This window comes from Pieris rapae, chromosome 23, assembly GCF_905147795.1.
Source record: "Pieris rapae chromosome 23, ilPieRapa1.1, whole genome shotgun sequence".
Classification (NCBI taxonomy): domain Eukaryota; kingdom Metazoa; phylum Arthropoda; class Insecta; order Lepidoptera; family Pieridae; genus Pieris; species Pieris rapae.
Window position 1 is genome coordinate 976,408 of NC_059531.1, and position 17,953 is coordinate 994,360.

At 34.0% G+C, this 17,953-nt stretch overlaps 3 protein-coding genes across 7 annotated transcripts; 2 read left to right on the forward strand and 1 right to left on the reverse strand.

The window, feature by feature from the left end:
* Positions 1 to 3,194: 3,194 nt before the first annotated feature.
* On the reverse strand, positions 3,195 to 8,883 carry LOC111003787 (replication factor C subunit 4). The gene is made up of 6 exons (XM_022274472.2): positions 8,625 to 8,883; positions 7,996 to 8,271; positions 7,497 to 7,715; positions 6,542 to 6,701; positions 4,534 to 4,616; positions 3,195 to 3,619 (listed from the first exon to the last, which is right to left on the reverse strand). Exons 1-6 carry the CDS (start codon positions 8,729 to 8,731, stop codon positions 3,412 to 3,414), a joined length of 1,053 nt encoding a protein of 350 aa, XP_022130164.2. The 5' UTR covers positions 8,732 to 8,883; the 3' UTR covers positions 3,195 to 3,411.
* A 198-nt stretch (positions 8,884 to 9,081) lies between these two features.
* Positions 9,082 to 11,295, forward strand: LOC111003788 (ribonuclease H2 subunit B). The gene is made up of 5 exons (XM_022274473.2): positions 9,082 to 9,380; positions 9,469 to 9,678; positions 9,870 to 9,994; positions 10,278 to 10,452; positions 10,952 to 11,295. The coding sequence occupies exons 1-5, from the start codon at positions 9,287 to 9,289 to the stop codon at positions 11,263 to 11,265; spliced, it is 918 nt and encodes a 305-aa protein (XP_022130165.2). The 5' UTR covers positions 9,082 to 9,286; the 3' UTR covers positions 11,266 to 11,295.
* Positions 11,296 to 11,595: 300 nt separating this feature from the next.
* Positions 11,596 to 17,880, forward strand: LOC111003786 (YTH domain-containing family protein 3). 5 transcript variants are annotated; one of them, XM_045633533.1, is made up of 6 exons: positions 11,596 to 11,813; positions 11,921 to 11,945; positions 12,558 to 12,689; positions 13,861 to 13,992; positions 14,187 to 15,724; positions 16,917 to 17,880. In XM_045633533.1, exons 1-6 carry the CDS (start codon positions 11,790 to 11,792, stop codon positions 16,956 to 16,958), a joined length of 1,893 nt encoding a protein of 630 aa, XP_045489489.1. In that variant the 5' UTR covers positions 11,596 to 11,789; the 3' UTR covers positions 16,959 to 17,880. The 5 variants fall into 5 exon arrangements, with proteins under 5 accessions (XP_045489489.1, XP_022130163.2, XP_045489491.1 ...); XM_022274471.2 differs by having other exon boundaries at positions 13,861 to 13,989; XM_045633535.1 differs by having other exon boundaries at positions 13,861 to 13,869.
* The last annotated feature ends 73 nt before the right edge of the window (positions 17,881 to 17,953 follow it).

A 17,953-nucleotide genomic window follows, 5' to 3' on the forward strand; every position in this document is an offset into this window, starting at 1 on the left:
TTTGTTAATAAATACAATTTGTAGGTAGGGCAGTAAAATTCTTAGACTAAAAACTACTTAAAAGCGGGAAGCTTCTTTATCAGCAAGACTTAACCTTGAACTAAGTTTAAAAATCTCTTGCTTTCCTCATTTTTATTTATCTACTACTAGCCCGCGCAACATTGTAAACGACAAAACGATTTAATTATAATGAAGTGTACTATTGATGTTGCCTTTTTTAAAAATCCATACACGAGTTCGTGTAATACGTCTCAAAACTAACAAATTTTGCATTTAAAAAAAAAACTTTAGTAGAAATAACCTCAAGAATCTATGCACTGAGAAACGACGCATACTTTAAATGATTGAGGGACAGAATTTAGTAACAAACGTGATCTTTTAAAGTTTTTTTTAAATCACATTAATTTCCAACAGCGTCGAACTCCATAGCGTTAAATTAACCAATGCAAATCGGGCCTTCACAAGGTTTTTTCTATAAAATCTACCTGGTTTAACGACTGCGGGCAGGTAGCTAGCTCGTCGCTACCCGGAACGTCGAGTCGCTTTGTAATTTCGTCTTTAGACATTTGATGGATGAGCGCTTAAAACCGCTTACAATTCTAGTTGCTATGGTATCTGTCGAAAAATTTAAACCTAGTTTGGGTCTCGACCCTTTTAGACTTTTTTCATAGTGCCAGTTAATGCCGATACTTCGTCACAATTTTGTCTTTGGAATGTTCCACTCGAGCTTGGATTTTGGTTTTTCAAATTGTGAATAGGTACTGTAACGGTTAAGACGCCGTTTCGGTAAAAAACGCGTGCATTTATGATTGATGATGCGTGGTATCTTAAAGGTTAGGCTCAAAGCTTACGACGTATATTACTTTGTGAATATTTGAGAGTTGATAAGTACCCACCGTAACAACGAATTTTTTATTCTATTCCAATGTATTATGTTAGTTTTTTCAGTATTTCAATCCACATAATTACAATGTTGGTAAAGCAAATAGCTAATGTAAAACTTCCGTGTATGACGGATAGTTATACGTATGGGAAAAACCCACTTGTTAATCTGCAGGTAAATTACACAATAATATTTAATTCTACCCGATTACTCGAGAAAATTGATTTGAAATCACATTAATCTGTTTAGCTTCGTATCCCATTTAAAACATTAGTTATGAATGAATTTATTTAAATACTTTTCCTTAATGATAGCTATAAATAATTCTCTATTACATGGTCGTGAAGCGTTTGTGTATAGTAATTTGTGAGGGGCGAGGGGGAAGCGTCAGGTTGTCGGCCCCGAGTCGTGACGTCACCGCACTGACCACTCCGGGACCCGCCACAATAGCCTTTCTTAGAACGATCAAGGAGCAGATGCGCCTGCGCATGCTTCCACCCCTCTCGCCCGTTCGTTTACCCCGCTTACACAATCGCATCGACAACTTCTAGAATACATTTCTAAACATACAAATCATAAATCATCACAACTCACAAGAAATAAAACGTCAATTAACATTTCGGTTGCGCAGGTAGACGCGTACCTGACAACGTATCATTTTGATACCGGAGACCGTAATCGATGCCTCTTTGCCGCACGTAGAATATCGCAACTTCCATGGATGAGTGTGGATCTAGTCATGATGTAAAACATGCACTAAACCTCCACCCATCGAAAGAAATTGACCTTTGACCGGCTAGAACGAGCACTGCACTAATCGCTCGATGTCACGTTGCACCAGAACAATAACGAGCACGTTTTTTCAACTGTTAGCGCGTCATGCGACGCGACCGCACCGTTCGAACGTTCACCGCGAAATAAACGGTCGAGATTTGAAATCGAAAATCTAGACGCTGCGCGTGAGGCGCGAAGGGCGAAGCATTCACCGACCAATGAGAAGCAAGCGCGCGCAAACCAACGAGAGAGGGGGACAAAGATATTATCTTTTCTCAAAGAACGTTATTTTCTTTCTTTCGAACGCCCGCTCGTGCGTTAACCGACGGAAGTGAAATGTACGTGTAGTGATGCTTAAACTTCAACCGTTGACCTTGTATCGTAAGGTTCACCTGCCGTATATAAAAGTTGTGTATGAATTTGTTTCAACCGATCCTGGGAACGCTAAATGAGTCACGGATCCCAAATAATCTAATTTGTTTCCAACGTATAAAAATATTTTCACGGTAGGAATAGCAGACACTAGATTGTATTGTTCGTTTTTCCAATGTGACTATCATTTAAGGGTTTGCGCGTTTTATTGATAGTAATTTACCCTAATGTTTCTATAGCTAGAATTTAGAAATATAGCGATTTGGTCACTCGAATCTATGCAGACTTGTTATTATACAACATATTTCTAGCTTTAACAACCACTTAACGCAAATCATTCCTAATTTCGGTCTTGATTCTCAATGTAATACTTAGTCACAAGGATATAGAATTTGACAATTCAAAAATGTCAATCTATGGTACAGTCGAAATGTTATGAAAACTTCTTTAGTTTTAAACAAATTATGCTGTTAATAGCATTTCAACATTTATTTGAACTTATTACATCACCATTTTCATGAAATACAAAATAAAACGTCGCTGCATACCGTTCAACCGAAACAATGGTTCGGTTCTCAGAAAACGAATAAGAACCAAGAATAACAATTTAGCGATTGTGAAATTTTTACAAAACTCATATGTCGCATTTTTTGGCCGAATTCAAAAAGCAGTTACTATAATGTTTATCGTGCTACGCAATTCAATTATAAAAAGTGTCTGCTGGTTCCCCTTTGTAATGTACACCATATTGCTTGAAGCCTGTCTCGACGTAGCAGTATTATAACTATTTTGCGTAAATACTGATTTCATCGGAAATGATGAAGTTATAATTTTTGAAATCATTTCAGTGGTTTGTGACTTAGTTTGTTACAAGCATACACGTCTATTCTTCTTCTTGCTATAGAAGTATTCAGAATCAAAATAACTAAATATCGTATTATTGAGAATAAAAAATGAAATAAAACGAAGATTTTTTTCAGTTGAGTTTTACAATCAATAATTTATTGTGAAACACAGTAAGAATAATATACTTATGTTAAATGCAATCTGCATTTAACAAAAGTATATTATTCTTTATCGAAATGCGTAATTTTGTAGTTCAATTAGCTGTGATGAATTATCAGAATATAATGAACAGTTAATTAAATTTAATAAAACGAGCACAATAAAACAAATTATTTATTCTTTCACTTGATCCACAGATAAGTAACGTTCTTGACAACCATAAAATATAAAAAATGAAGTAAAACTATTTTAACCATGACCAGAGACAACCTACTGGTATGATGGCCTAGGCATGTGTCTGAATCTTTTTTAACATTAAAACTTACAATAGGGATCATGAAATTAAACAAAATGATAAAAATATTTATTAAAACTTTTTAAGGATTATTGTTTGCCATTATAATGGTACAGCCAAGATCGGTGAGTTGCATGACTTCAGCACCGCCATCTAGTAGCCGATGTGAGCAAACTGCGAGCTTCTCGCTAATCTCACACTTTTGCTTGTTAGTTAAGTGCCCGGAACTAACTACAGTGGCACTGAGTTGTTCCAATAACTGCGATGCGGAATAGGCGTCCATCAAAAATCTGAAAAAAGTCGGTTTACTAACGATAGTTGAATGTGACGTCATATAATACTGATGGAGTGGTTGCATTTTTCAAAAGAAAATTTCAATTTTATTTGTTTGATAGATATTTTGTATGGATATAGAGGAGGTAAATGGAAATCACAATTAACTTGAACAAGTTACATTTATTTGTATGCATAAATACAATTATGTCAATTTTGCACTTCAAGCCTTCACACAAGTTCACCAGGCGTATGATTAAATTTAGAAAAAATTGCTTGTAATATCAAATATGCAAAGATATATGAAAAACTACTGAACCGATTTTGATGAAATTAGCATTGTAGTAACTTGGAATTAATATTATCTCAGTGAAATTGTGGATAAAGATGCTATCTATATATAATATAACAGTGGTTTTCTGAGGGCTGTTAAGATAATGAAATTATAATATACTTTATAATAAATTTTAAAACATATTAGATTCATTATAAAATTTTAAGAATCTATTGTCATACTAAAAATGAATCAAAAAGCAATAACTTAAACATAAAATATTATGGACATCAAAATGAACACCAATCACTTTCCGTGCGGTTTGAACCTTTTGCTTTGCGTATGTAGGCTTTCTTTTTTTTATAGAACAGGGGCCAAAGGGGCAGGAGGCCCACCTGATGTTAAGTGATATCGCCGCCCATGAACACTCGATGCTAGAGGGCTCGCAAATGCTTTGCCGGCCTTTTAAGAATTTGTACGCTCTATTCTTGAAGGAGTGATGATGTGAGTGTCCATGGGCGGCGATATCACTTAACATCAGGTGAGCCTCCTATTATCCTCTCCTCCATAAAAGAAAAAAAAAAAGTTTTATGTCGACTTGTTTTGACAGCTGTCAAAAATGTTTAATGTGATTTTGAGAGATCCTGGAATACTTACTTCTCAACAAAGAGCTCCAATTCGTTGTAGTTCATTACACTGAGATATTCTTTTACCAAATGCTCTGGAACAAGTCCTGTCACCTGAAATTTTAGTTTGTCGATGAGGAATGGAATCTAGTGTACTAAATCTAAAACTAAAGGACCAGAAATGACCAGAAGAAAAAGTGATCCACCCCCATTACAGAACTTAAATGACTATGAGCACATTGCTTGCATGAACAATAGCAGGTGGATGAACAATAGCAGGTGGATGAACATGGTAACAAGGTGGAACAAAGTATGGTCTTTTATTAACAAAACTTTTACACATTTAAAGAAAAACACTTTTTTAACGGATTGAAGTTATGTACTATTGTAAACTTATAATTATTTAAACATAATTTTAAATTTAACCGACGTTTCGCGTGCGTGGTCACGGTGACTGAAGACAAAAGGTGTTGAATGTCAAAAAAGTATCACAGCTGTAGAAAATGTTGTATTATCTGTATTTATTTCTCCGGTGGTGGTATTGACTATATATGATCAATTTAAAATTATGTTTAAATAATTATAAGTTTACAATAGTACATAACTTCAATCCGTTTAAAAAATGTTTTCTTTAAAGGTGGAACAGGCCGCCTGTGAAGTGAGAGTCACCCTCTTGCTGATCAGTGTGCTGACAGGCTTAACGAAATTGGTTGGGAGAAAACTGCTCAAGACATATGGAACCAGTCGGAGGAGGCCTTTAGGCTTATGGAGTATATAAGGGAAAAAAAATAATAGTTATTTCTGTATAGTCATCCTGCCTACAAGACTCGTAAGCTTTGTTACATGTTCCTCACACCAACACTATGCAAAAAACTCAGTTTTCTATCACCCGGACATACAATGACCACTATTTAAGCCTTGACTTGTTAAGGCTATAGCGGAATGTGGTTAAAAAGTTAGATTAAGAATATCCATAGTGCAAAATCATGCATCATGTGCACACCCCACATACACACCATCACATACACACCCACACTTTTACACCATCACACAACACTACCAAATTAGATTTTATAAAAAAATAGTTAAATAAATTTAATTTCAATTAGTTGAATGTATTGAATACTTTTTGTTTGTTTGTTCCCTTTTGTAAATCTTTTTGTGGTAAAAGGTATGATGTATTTCATCTTTGGCTATATTTTCAGTGTATTTGTTTGTATATATAAATTATGTTAGCTGTAGCATTACAAAATAAATAAATACAATTTAGTACGTCAAGTTAGTATAAGCCGTAGAATCACGTGCTTCATGCTTCGTTCAAAGATTTAAGTTAATTTTTGATTGAAGTTTAGATTAACATAAATATACATATTTTTTTATATAACTTCTGGTTATGCACTTCTTGCACTCATCATTTTTATTTTATTTTCTTACTAGGGTTGCCTGGAAGAGGCCGCCCGTTGCATCCCTTGTCATTTTTATGTATTGTTTTATTTTTGTTTCTTTGCAACAAAGTGTACTTAAATAAATAAACTGCACTAATTTTAATCAATTAATTGGATTTTTCCTGTAATTGATTTGTTTTATTTACAATAACAAAATCATGCCATTTCTGCATTAAGGAAATTTCATATATTTATTTACACTTTGTTACCTTAAACATACATAATAATTAAAAAAAAAAACAGGCCTTATCGCTAACAAGTATTTCCTTCCCTAGTATGGAATAATTAAATGTATTTTGTGACTTATTTTTTATTTATCTGTCAATGTAGATAATAACACAATATTTGTTAATGTAACCTTTTACATGTCTATATCACTCATGGAGAATTATTTATTTAAAAATAATAATTATTAATATTTATTAATAATTATATAAATAAAACCTAAGTCTTGAAGCTAATCTGCGAAATTAATATGTGCTGACAAAGGCAAACACCATGATTTATGCATAAAATGATAATTATATTTAAATATTGAAATGTAGGCACAGAAAGCTGAAATAACAGAATACAATCTCGTGGTTTTTTTGTTACCTCAATCAGTCCTTCAGCAGTAATCTTTCCAATTAATCGCTGGCAACACTGTAATGCTGTAAGGGCTCTACGAAGGTCACCATCACAGGTGTGAACTGCTTGCTCCAAAACTGTTCCATCGCCCACATCCACGCCTTCCGACTCACATACCTCACGCAATCTGAAATTATTATATATAGATCAAAAACATATTTCTGTTCTGTTTTATATACATAAATTGTTTATCTATGTAATCTCATTTGGCTTTCTGTATTGTCTTAGTGTTTTGTATTTTAATATGTATGAGTATAACCTGTTAGATTACTTTAAGTAATTATAATATAATTAAATAAATAAATAAAAGTAATAATACAGTCTATAGAAAACACAGATGCTGAAGATCAGTCTATACTAAAAATATTAAATTTGCAATATACATAAACAGTTTTCTATTTTACATGTCTTAAGTGTATAAGACTTTAGATATATGTAATTAATACTTAATCTATATAAATAAGAATGGGCAATCTGTGTCGCTAAGCACAACTCAAAGCCACTACTAAGATCAGTTCATATCATTTGTTTGTTTTTCTTGAACTATAAGAAAGTTTATGGAAACATTGGAAAAAAAGCAAATTAAAAAAAACATCTTAAAGCAAAACTAGGATTGTTTATAACTACATAAAAGAGAAATATGTATAATATCTTGATGAATTAATAATTTTTGAAACTAAATATTTTAAATGTGAACACACATTATAATAATAATATAAAAATAATAAAAATAATAATACAGGGGTAGTTCTTTTAAACTGATAACTACTCAATAATTTGTATTAAATTTCATAACTCTTTTAAAAACATGTTGGATAATTTCTCCAAATCCATCACCTTATCAAGAAATTTGGTGCTTAAACTTGTAAACCAGAGACAATATTCATTAGCTTGAATATATACTACTTATTTAAAAACATACCTTTTAATAACATTCTCTCTGGCCAGTGGTTTAAATCTGAATTTTGAACATCTACTGGTAATTGGTGGGATTATTCTTGATACATAGTTGCAGATGAGACAAAATCTCGTAGTTCTAGTTTCTCTTTCCATAGTTCTACGTAAAGCTGCTTGAGCTGCATTTGTCATGGAGTCAGCTTCATCCAGGATAACCAGTTTGTAGGATGGACATGGCTTACCACTGGAATAAGTGAAAAAATATTTTAACTACTAACTACTAATTTAATTGGAACTTGTGAAATTATTTATGTAAAGGGATCATACCATAGGGGTGTTAAGTTCTTATTTTATTATATTAATAAATAAATAATGTAATAGATTTTAAAAAATTATGAATCAATTCAGTTTTTAGGAAAATAAAATTGTTAGAGGTGGGGCACAGAAAGCACTGGTGTTAAGTCCTGTTACTACTTTCAATGAATAAATAAATTATCAATTAATTAAAATAAAACTTCACTCACTCAGGTTTTGTACTGCTTACAGTTAATTGAGCAAATGATTTTACTTTGTCCCTAATAACTTGAATTCCTCGCTCATCTGAGGCATTCAACTCTAAAACCCGATCACGAGTTATATCACCAAAAAGTTGACGAGCAGCAGCCAAAATTGCACTGGTCTTTCCTGTACCAGGTGGCCCATAGAACAAAAGATGGGGCAAATCACTACCTGATAAGCTTTCTCTTAAAACTTGCACAACTTCACCCTGGTCAACTATGTCATCAATTGTTTTTGGTCTACTGAAAAAGTATCATTTATTCAGTGATCACACTTAACACTACATTTGAAAACAAATAAATTACTTATACCAGACTGATACATTAGCTTAAAACAAGAGTGTCAAAGGGTTTTAAATTCATCTAGCTAATTCAAATAACAGTAGTCTATCATATTGTTTAACTAAATATATGATTTAGTAACAAATAAGACACTTGATTATTATTAAAAAATACTAATCTACTAGTTTAAAATATGTAGTTTTATTAAACAAAATATATTAAGCGATGAATAAGATTCGCCGAATATATATCCTATTCTTTTAATGGGTATCACTGATAAAATAATGTATCAACAAATTAAATTTACTTCTTACTATTTTTCAACCCAAGGTGCAGGGGGCTTTTTCTTGTTTGTCTTTACACCGGATGATCCAGGCTTTTCTGACGCCGAGATTTTTCCAGTTTTTAAAAATGCCTGCATTTTAAAGTCTTGCTAATATGTAGTTAGTGTTAAAAATGAATACTTTTTACGTTAAATGGTTATTATTTTTAAACAATAATGGTAGAAAAAGTTGGAACTTTTTAACAGGCTTTTCTTGAGATCCGCGCCGCGGCAAATTGAAAATACGTTGATAACTGACAACTGACAACTTTATAAAATATTAAACATTGTATGACCTTTGACCGTCAGTTTAAATATTTCCATTTCATAGTTCTAGTTACTTTTTTTAGTAGTCTTTTCACAAATAATAATAAAATTTGTAATACACTTATTAGGTTGTAGGGGACGTTTTAATTGAAAGGACATTTTTATGTTTTTCTTTATTATATAAAGCATATTTACATATCTGTGAAATACAAGCATTATCTTGGTAGTAATTAGTCTGTACAAAATACAACTTTCGAAATTAAAATTTTCGCTCCATAATCCATTTACAAAAACTATCATACAATTTATACATGTATTAAGGCTTGACCACAATCTTGAAACTTATTTAATTTCGACAACGAGGAACGGCATTACAGAAACATTACAATGACGACGAGATCTAAGAAGAAAGTTGGGCCTATTCAACCTTCTGTAATTACAAAAAGCCGTATAGAAAATTCTTGGGTTATGTTGATAAAAGGTATTAATTGTAAATACTACTTTTCTAGTGTACTTATGGAAATTATGTTTTATTAGTTATATTAATATTTTGTTTAAATTCATTTCAGATACGCTCTTTAAAAATAATAGCTTTAGGATAATAACTTTACCTCACCCGGCACACAGCTCGCCTTCAAAGTACGTTTTAGATAAGTCGAATAAAAAGATGTATGAAGTAGTGACATTCAGTGAACCATTTAGATCCTTCTTCATAGGAGAAACCGTGAAATCTGATGGAAGTATAATGTTAGTGACTCCTGTTAACCCCATATTTTTAGGTATGATGGTAACATTTGACTAAGTTTAATTAAAAAATAAAATAAAGGAAGTACCTTCTTTACAATTCTGGGAATAATTAGGAAATAAGATAGGGACCTCATCAATTATAGTCCTAATTTATTGGAACTAGTTTAATATAAGATTATAGAGTGAAACTTTGACTTGAAACTTGATATAAACACTTCCACAGTGCTTCCTAGACTACGTGGGCATTGTACAAGCCGGGCCATGCCTTTGGAAGATTTATTATCTGAAAAAGGCTTTCATGAAATTCTAGAGTTTATTGGAGACTTGGAATGTGTTGCAGACTTAAAAGTAAGTAAAGTGAAAGTTAAATGATTGTTATGACACAGACATTTTACTATTCAAATTCAGACTACCTACATAAGTAGTACAAGCACAATGTTTTTGATTGATATCAAAGCAAACTTATTACAACATGATATCTTCATTCTGAGATCAGAAAATATATTATTTTTGTTTTTTTTTTTAAATCATACAATCAGTCTTTGCGACTATAAGTAGATATGTTGAGTGCTTTTATATTATTTTAAATCATTTCTTTTATTTTATTGATTTAAAATTATTTCTTTTCAAGGGTTCTCCTGAACTCAAAGCCTATAAGTACAGTGAAGTTAAAACCATAGAATGGCTGGAAAGTAAAGTGCGAAAATTAGCAACACTATTAAGAAACAAAAACATACATGTCACTTCTGGATCAAGTTCGGCAACATTTGTCTCTAGTACACTGAATAATGACTCAATTAACGAAGGTAAAGTTTTTCTATCAATAAAACAGTGTCACCACAAAACTTGGTCTTATTTCTGTGTCTGACACACACTGTTTATATATTTAAGTCTAAGCAAGCCAATTTCCACAAAATATTTTCCATCATATGAGCAAGCTGTGTGCTAACAATAAGCACACATAGGAAGAAAAGTACATTGATACATCATCATAATTTGAATGCGCAACCTGAGGACTGAAAGTTACATTATTTACCCACTATGCTTAGCACTAAACATAATAGACGATATGTATAAGAAGAAGGGTTTGACCCAATTGAAATATATGAAGCATTGTTTTTTCATTTATCATTGTATGAAAATTATCTATATAAACCTTAAGATTACTGTTTTTTTTATTATGAAATTGAGAATCCTATAAAAAGAAAACCTTTGCATCCATTTTCTTATATTGTCTAGTTTAAAAAGTGAGTTTCAACATAGCAATATTGCTTTTCTTTGTAATGACAAACAAGTTGTTTTCAGAATTTTACCTGAAGTATGCTCATGGAATTATTTCGGAATATCTAGAAGATGACTTAGTTGAATTGTTGGAAAATAAATTTGCATTCAAATCAGAACTCATAGAATCTGTTGGAAAACGTAAATCTGATGCCAGTGAGTTATTAGAAGCCAATAAAAGAGTTAAATGTGAAATTAATGAAGATAATGAAATTATGGATACGAGTTTTAGTTCAAATGTGGTAAAGAAACAGAAACCCTTAACAGCCAAAGAAAAGGCAAGACAAAAAGCAGCAAGTGGTACAAAGACAATATCATCATTTTTTACAAAAAAATAAATATTTTATTATTAAATGAATTGTAAATTATCGCGATTTTATTATAGCATTAAATGCACATTGCCTGTTTGTGAATGATATGTTTGTAGTTGTAATTCAGTTGCTAGATTTAAATGTTTTTCAAATCTTCATTTTATTATGAGATGATTTATTATCCTTAAACCCAAATAAAAGAAGTAAAATCAATTTAAAGTACAGTTTCCTACTTATCGATTATTGAACTAACAAAATCGGTAAACTGAATTCATTGAACTTTGACATTTTAAATAACGCGCTAAATTTTAATAATTAGTTTGAAATGGCAACATTGCTTCTCCACCAATCACCATTGAGAAAAGCGACGTCCATATTCGTTCCTATTACTTTACGGACATTCAGCAAACATCTTAAAAATTGACTTTTTAGTTATTTTAAGTGTTTCTTGGACAATTTAGACTTTGTGCAGTGACCTGATGTGATATTAATAGTGATTTATTGTAATTAAAGACTCGTAATAAAAAGTTTTAACACTAAAATCGCGGCCAATGTCAGCAGGCGTGTCAGATCAGGTATTTCGTATTAATGCTTATTTTTTTCCCCTACATAATTCGTTTTAATGGTCTAGCTTTGTATTTTTTAATATAAATATTCTTTGTTTCATGTTCTTGGTGAATAGCGGATGAAAGGGCAAGGGAATCAAGGTAAAGATGCTATTATGACGTTGCAGGTGTTTTAAGAATGCCTTGTAGCACCGGGCGGCTTGCATCCGGTATATTTTGTGAATGTACATTTACTGTTTGTCATTCATATCACCTGATTTGTATAGTAAACTTTTTATCATGATTTTTCAAAAACATGGTATACAGCTTTAGTAAAGGTCTATGCATCAGATGCGAGCATTGTCGTAAATCAAGCTATACTAAAAATAAAAATGTTATTAATTTTGTTCACGGATAACGGCAGTACTGTTAATTGGAGTTGTTGTAGTTTAAATGAAGATGAATGATCTTCAATTACATATAACATTAATTATTATGTAATAAGATTATTATCCTACAATAAGAGATGAAGGAACAGTTAGATAGTAATTCTTAGAATACTTAGATTAAATTTCAAACAGTAATTTTGGTTAGAAAAGAAAGTCAAACTCATTAACACCTCAGTTGGGCATGCATCCATGTTATGGCTTAAAAGATTAAGAAATTTTAAATTTAACATCAATTATCAATTAGAATTTTCATCACATACCTGTTTTTTCATCTGCCAACATTTCGCATTTGTCATCACAAAATTTTTATGTCACCTGTTCACAGTATCAAATGCACCTAAAGAGCATCAGTTAGAACGGGGAGGTGAAGAGTTGTCAGAGGTGTCATGGCGTCATCAGCAGCAAGCATCATATGCACCACCCATCTCGTCAGCAACAGATCCGTACAGCGCAGCAGGTAGGTACATATTTTTCATATTCATATCTTAAATTTTATTTTATTATTATTCTTCTAAAATATTTGTATGATTAATTAGTTAGAACAAATTTCAAACAGTAGTTAATTTTAATTTAGTTTTCATAGTCTAATTAATTATTATGATTATTTTAAATTGTCATGTTATCCAAATCATTATTTTTGTTACTAACCTGTTATTAACCTTAAATTGTAATTAAAAACATTTTTTTAAATCATTTTTTAATTTGTCTCAATCAACCCAGGTTCATATAAGCCTACATGGTATGCATATATATATATGAATTTAAAATATGTTTTCCAAATAATGGGAGTTTTTAGGGAGGAATTAACTAAATTAAAAACTCTAAACCAAGATATGATTTATGTTTTTAATGGTTGCCAGCTGTTTGGTTTTAGCATTAAGTGCTTAAGGGAATAGTCAATGGTTCCTGGTACGTTTGTAAAGACAACCTCCAATCCTCCAACCACTAACAAAAGCTCGAGATATTCAACACACACATTTTGGGCCTACTGAAAAGATTGAAATGAAAAAACCATTTGAATTAGTGAATAATTTTTAGTGCTTGTTATTGTTGAGCCATAACAGTGGTAATTGAAAAAAATTAAAAGCAAAAACAGTGTTTTCCCCTTAAAGAGCGTTCAAGTGTTACATAAAGAAATGGGGGGGGGGGGGGGGGGGTTTAGGGGTAAAATGTTACTATGTGGGGTGGAGATTGATTTATATGTTATCCTTAATATTATTTTCACTTTCTGATACTTTACACCACATAAATGGTAACTTGTAGGTATAATTAGTAGCTGGGAAGACCGTTACGGTACGTTACATGGGGGGGGGGGGGTCAACAATCTCCAAAATTGCGTAACGTAGTACTTGAACGCTCCTTAGATAGAGACTGAATTTCTCTTCTTTATGTTATCTTTATTAGTATATAAGAATAGATTTAAGTTACTCATTAGTCTTTAAGTTATGGCTGTACTGTCCAATGATGTCTTGGTGAAGAGACGTTATAAAAATGATTATGGGACCTGGGTTGTTTGAGTTTGCTAATAGAAATCGACATATTTTACTGTAATCTTCCAGAATATCAGATACAACTATTGGTTAATGCTATATATAACATGAATATCTAAAGCCATATCGTTGTTTCAGGTTATTACGGTACAACAGCACTTCCTTATCAAGCCTTCGGAGTTGGGGATGGAACATGGTCTACCAATGGCACAGACCCAATGACTTTTCTAGGAGGATACAATCCTCACGATTCATATGGAATGGACGGTAGCTAGTATTTATTCCAGTTGGCAGAGTTTAAAATATCACCTAGTTTATAAACCTCTATGCCAAAGTTGAATAGATTACTAAAGTAGGTTTCAGCTGCCATTAAGAGTAATTGAAAAAATGTTCCATCCATCAAAACCAACATTATGTTACAATCAACATTGATGGATTATTTATGCATTACATAAACATTTCAGGTGTATTCGGACCGTCGACAACCCCATTCTCCACCGCCGCATTTGGACAACCAGCATCAACATTCAACTATTTCCCAGGAAACGGTGATTATTCCACTTGGGGCCAGCTGGGACGAGCTAAACAGTATGACGATTACTACAGAGCTGACGGGCTGTATGTGCCAGACGGGATTAAAGCAGTGGAGAGCGGCGTTCAGGCGCTGTCCTTGGGGGAGCACAAGCATGACAAAGATCGCGCCGAGCTCAAGGATATATCGGGCGGATCGCAACCCAAAAAGATGACATGGGCGTCCATCGCCAGCCAACCGGCCAAGCCGGCGCCGTTGTCCCAGACGGGCGGTTTGAAGAAAAAAGGGCCGGGCATGCCCCCACCGCCGATAGTGCCCGGGAAGCACAACATGGACATTAGCACTTGGGACGCAGGGAAGAGCGCACCTGTAGCGTCTGCCCCCCCGCCCCCGGTGCTGCAACCGCCTTCCGTGCCTGCCCCTTTGCCGATGCCTCAGCCGGTTCCGCCGCCGGCCCCCATGCGATGCCCTCCTCAGCATCAGCCTCCCCCGGCATGGACCCACGCCCCCCGCGCCCCCATTCCTCCTCAGCCCCGGCCTCCGCTTCCCACTCCCCCGCCGCCAGTCCTGCCCCCTCAAGTCTCCGCTCCGACCGTGCCCCACCCGGTACTCGACGAACTCCGCGTCAAAAACGATTACAACCCTAAAGACTTCGATCTCACCGCCCCCCTCACCCGATTCTTCGTCATCAAATCGTACTCCGAGGACGACATCCACCGCAGCATCAAGTACGAGATCTGGTGCAGCACGGAGCACGGCAACAAGCGTCTGGACTCGGCGTTCCGGGATCGCGAGCGGGAGGGCGGCAGTGTGTATCTCTTTTTCTCGGTGAACGGTAGTGGACACTTTTGCGGGATGGCCCGTATGGTCAGTGCGGTTGACTACAACTCTAACTCTAGCGTGTGGTCTCAGGACAAGTGGAAAGGACAGTTTCGTGTTAGGTGGATTTACGTGAAGGACGTACCGAATGGGCAGCTGCGTCACATCAAACTGGAGAACAACGAGAACAAGCCGGTGACCAACTCTCGCGACACGCAGGAGGTGCCCCACGCCAAGGGTCTGCAGGTGTTGCGTATAATGCACAGTTACACGCACTCCACGTCGATCTTCGACGATTTCATCCATTACGAGCGGCGGCAGGAGGAGGAGGACTCGCGGAAGGTGCCACACCCGGCTCCGGTTCAGGAGAACCATCGCGAGGAACATGACGGCCGTGGTTATCGCAATTACCGTGATTACCGTGATAGGGATGGACGGGACGGTCGCGATCATGGGGATAGGCGGGACGGTCGCGATCATGGGGATAGGCGGGACGGTCGAGATGCCCGGGACGGTCGTGACCATCGTGATCGCGATCCCAGGGACGGCCGCGATGTGAGGGATGTCAACCGTGACTATAAAGACGATAGGGATGGCCGTGACAATAGAGACCATGGCTATCGTGATCGGGACAATTACCGGCCACATAAGGTAGGTTATTTTCTTTACTATTAACTCATTAACATGGAAGACAGTTTATTAATAGATATTATATATTTACTTAAATCTTGTGGGATTACATTTCATTGGATTTAGAACTGAAGGTAGGTTTTATAATCGTCTATAACAACTTTTAGATAGATAGATAGTTAAAAACGTGTTTAATTATTAAAATTTGATGTTGACTAACTTTGAAAGGTTGTCTGTTGCATGCTTTACATAAATTCTATACATATGCGTATATACTTCACACATAATATATATGTTGCAGTAAGTAGTTAAATCTGAGAGTTGATTGAATCTCTATGTATATCGATATTTAATTAATAAATTCAAATAGAAAATGTAATTGTAAAAATAAGTTTGTGATTCCTGAAATCTAAAATATTTCTACAATGATTCATAGTATTCAAATTCATTTGTTCATGTAGGTAACATAATGTACACAAACGAACGTCAAAAAAATAAATATACATTAAATGCTTCTAATTTTACATTTTCTGCCAGTTCTCATATCAAGGGTGTAGAACAGAAGAAAAGAACTAGCAATAAACTCTCCGCCACTCTTTTTAATCGCCAAGTTTTTTTACACAATGTTTGTAAGGAGCTGCAACCATTACACCATGTTCCATATGCCATCTTTTGTAATAAAGAATAATAAAATAAATTAAAAACAAAGATTTGTCCTCTCTCAGAGGCAGGGTGAAATAGGAGCACGCACTTACATACTCGTGAGAACAACACGCAAATATTCTTGACTAAAACAATAAAAATTGTAATCAGAGATAATATATGTTACCATATGACAGTTTTTTAGTATACTAAATATACATTTATTTTATTTATTTATTTACACTTCGTTGCAAGGCAACACAAATAACACAAGACATAAAAATTACAAGGGATGCAACGGGCGGCCTTATCGCTAACAAGCAATCTCTTCCAGGCAACCCTAGTAAGAAAAAAAACAATAAATAAAAATAATGAGTGCAAGAAGTTATATAAAAAAATATATTTATATTTATCAGAACCTTAGAAATCTAATCTAGAGAAAATAAAAAAACAGAATATTAATAACTAACTAAAACTAAAAAGCTAATCTGAAGGATTCAAGAATAGCTAATAGCTATGTAATACAAAATACATCAACATACATTTAAATAATTGTATCGAAATGTTACAGGATCGCGATGGTTCCCGTGGGCGTGGAAGACTTCGTAATTAGAGGTCCAGGACCAGCTTCTCTCCATAGAAAACAAGTTATCATTGGTACCGCAGCAGATGTATGCATATACACGAGGAACCTAACAATTGAACTACATGTGATGAACAATTTAATAGTATATGTTGAACAGTGATTCATTTAAAAACATTCATCAAATTTAATGTGTTAATCAACTGAACATTGAATAGTGAACAGTATATTTGATAATCGTGTGATGATTGTGGACTTTTCAAAATCGTGGACTGATACAAAACGGTAATTTTATAGGGAAATCTGTGAGAGGAGTTTGATCCGTTGTGAAATTGTATGTATAAACATCAGTGCACTGTGGGTATCATTTCTGTTTATAGCGACGGCTATAAATTTTATATAAATGGAATTTTATATACGGTTTTTAAAGTAAATTCTCTCGTAATCTATGGGGTTCACACAAAACATGTACAGAATTTTGTTTTATGTGTACATATAATGTGTATTAGTAACATATAATTTAAGTGAAACAACAGTGTGACGAGAGATTTAAAGTTTTATTTTTAACGCGCCCACCTTATTTTTAAAGTGCCTTTTCATTTATGAATAAAATCAATTAGATTTGTTTTAACTGATACTTGTCACATTTTCTCAATATTTTAATACCTTTTGTAAAGCTATGAAACATTTATTTTTCATATTTTTATTGTAGCGAATGGTTTTGTTTTAACAGCATTTTATCTCCATACGGTGTTCATTTATGAATCTGTGTGACACATTATGAAATTCAATCACTGATAATGAATTAAAGCCTGTCATAGACATTGTTAAAAAAATATTTTTATTTCTCCTATTTGACATTTGACTACTACAATTACTCCTTATTCATAAGCCTTTTAATATAAGTAATAATATGCTGCCTATATTTAATAAATTATTGTGTGTTTCATGACATACGTCGTTTGTCTCACTGATAATATTAACAAGAACAAATTCCACTCCGTAATCGAAAACTCGGCACGTAT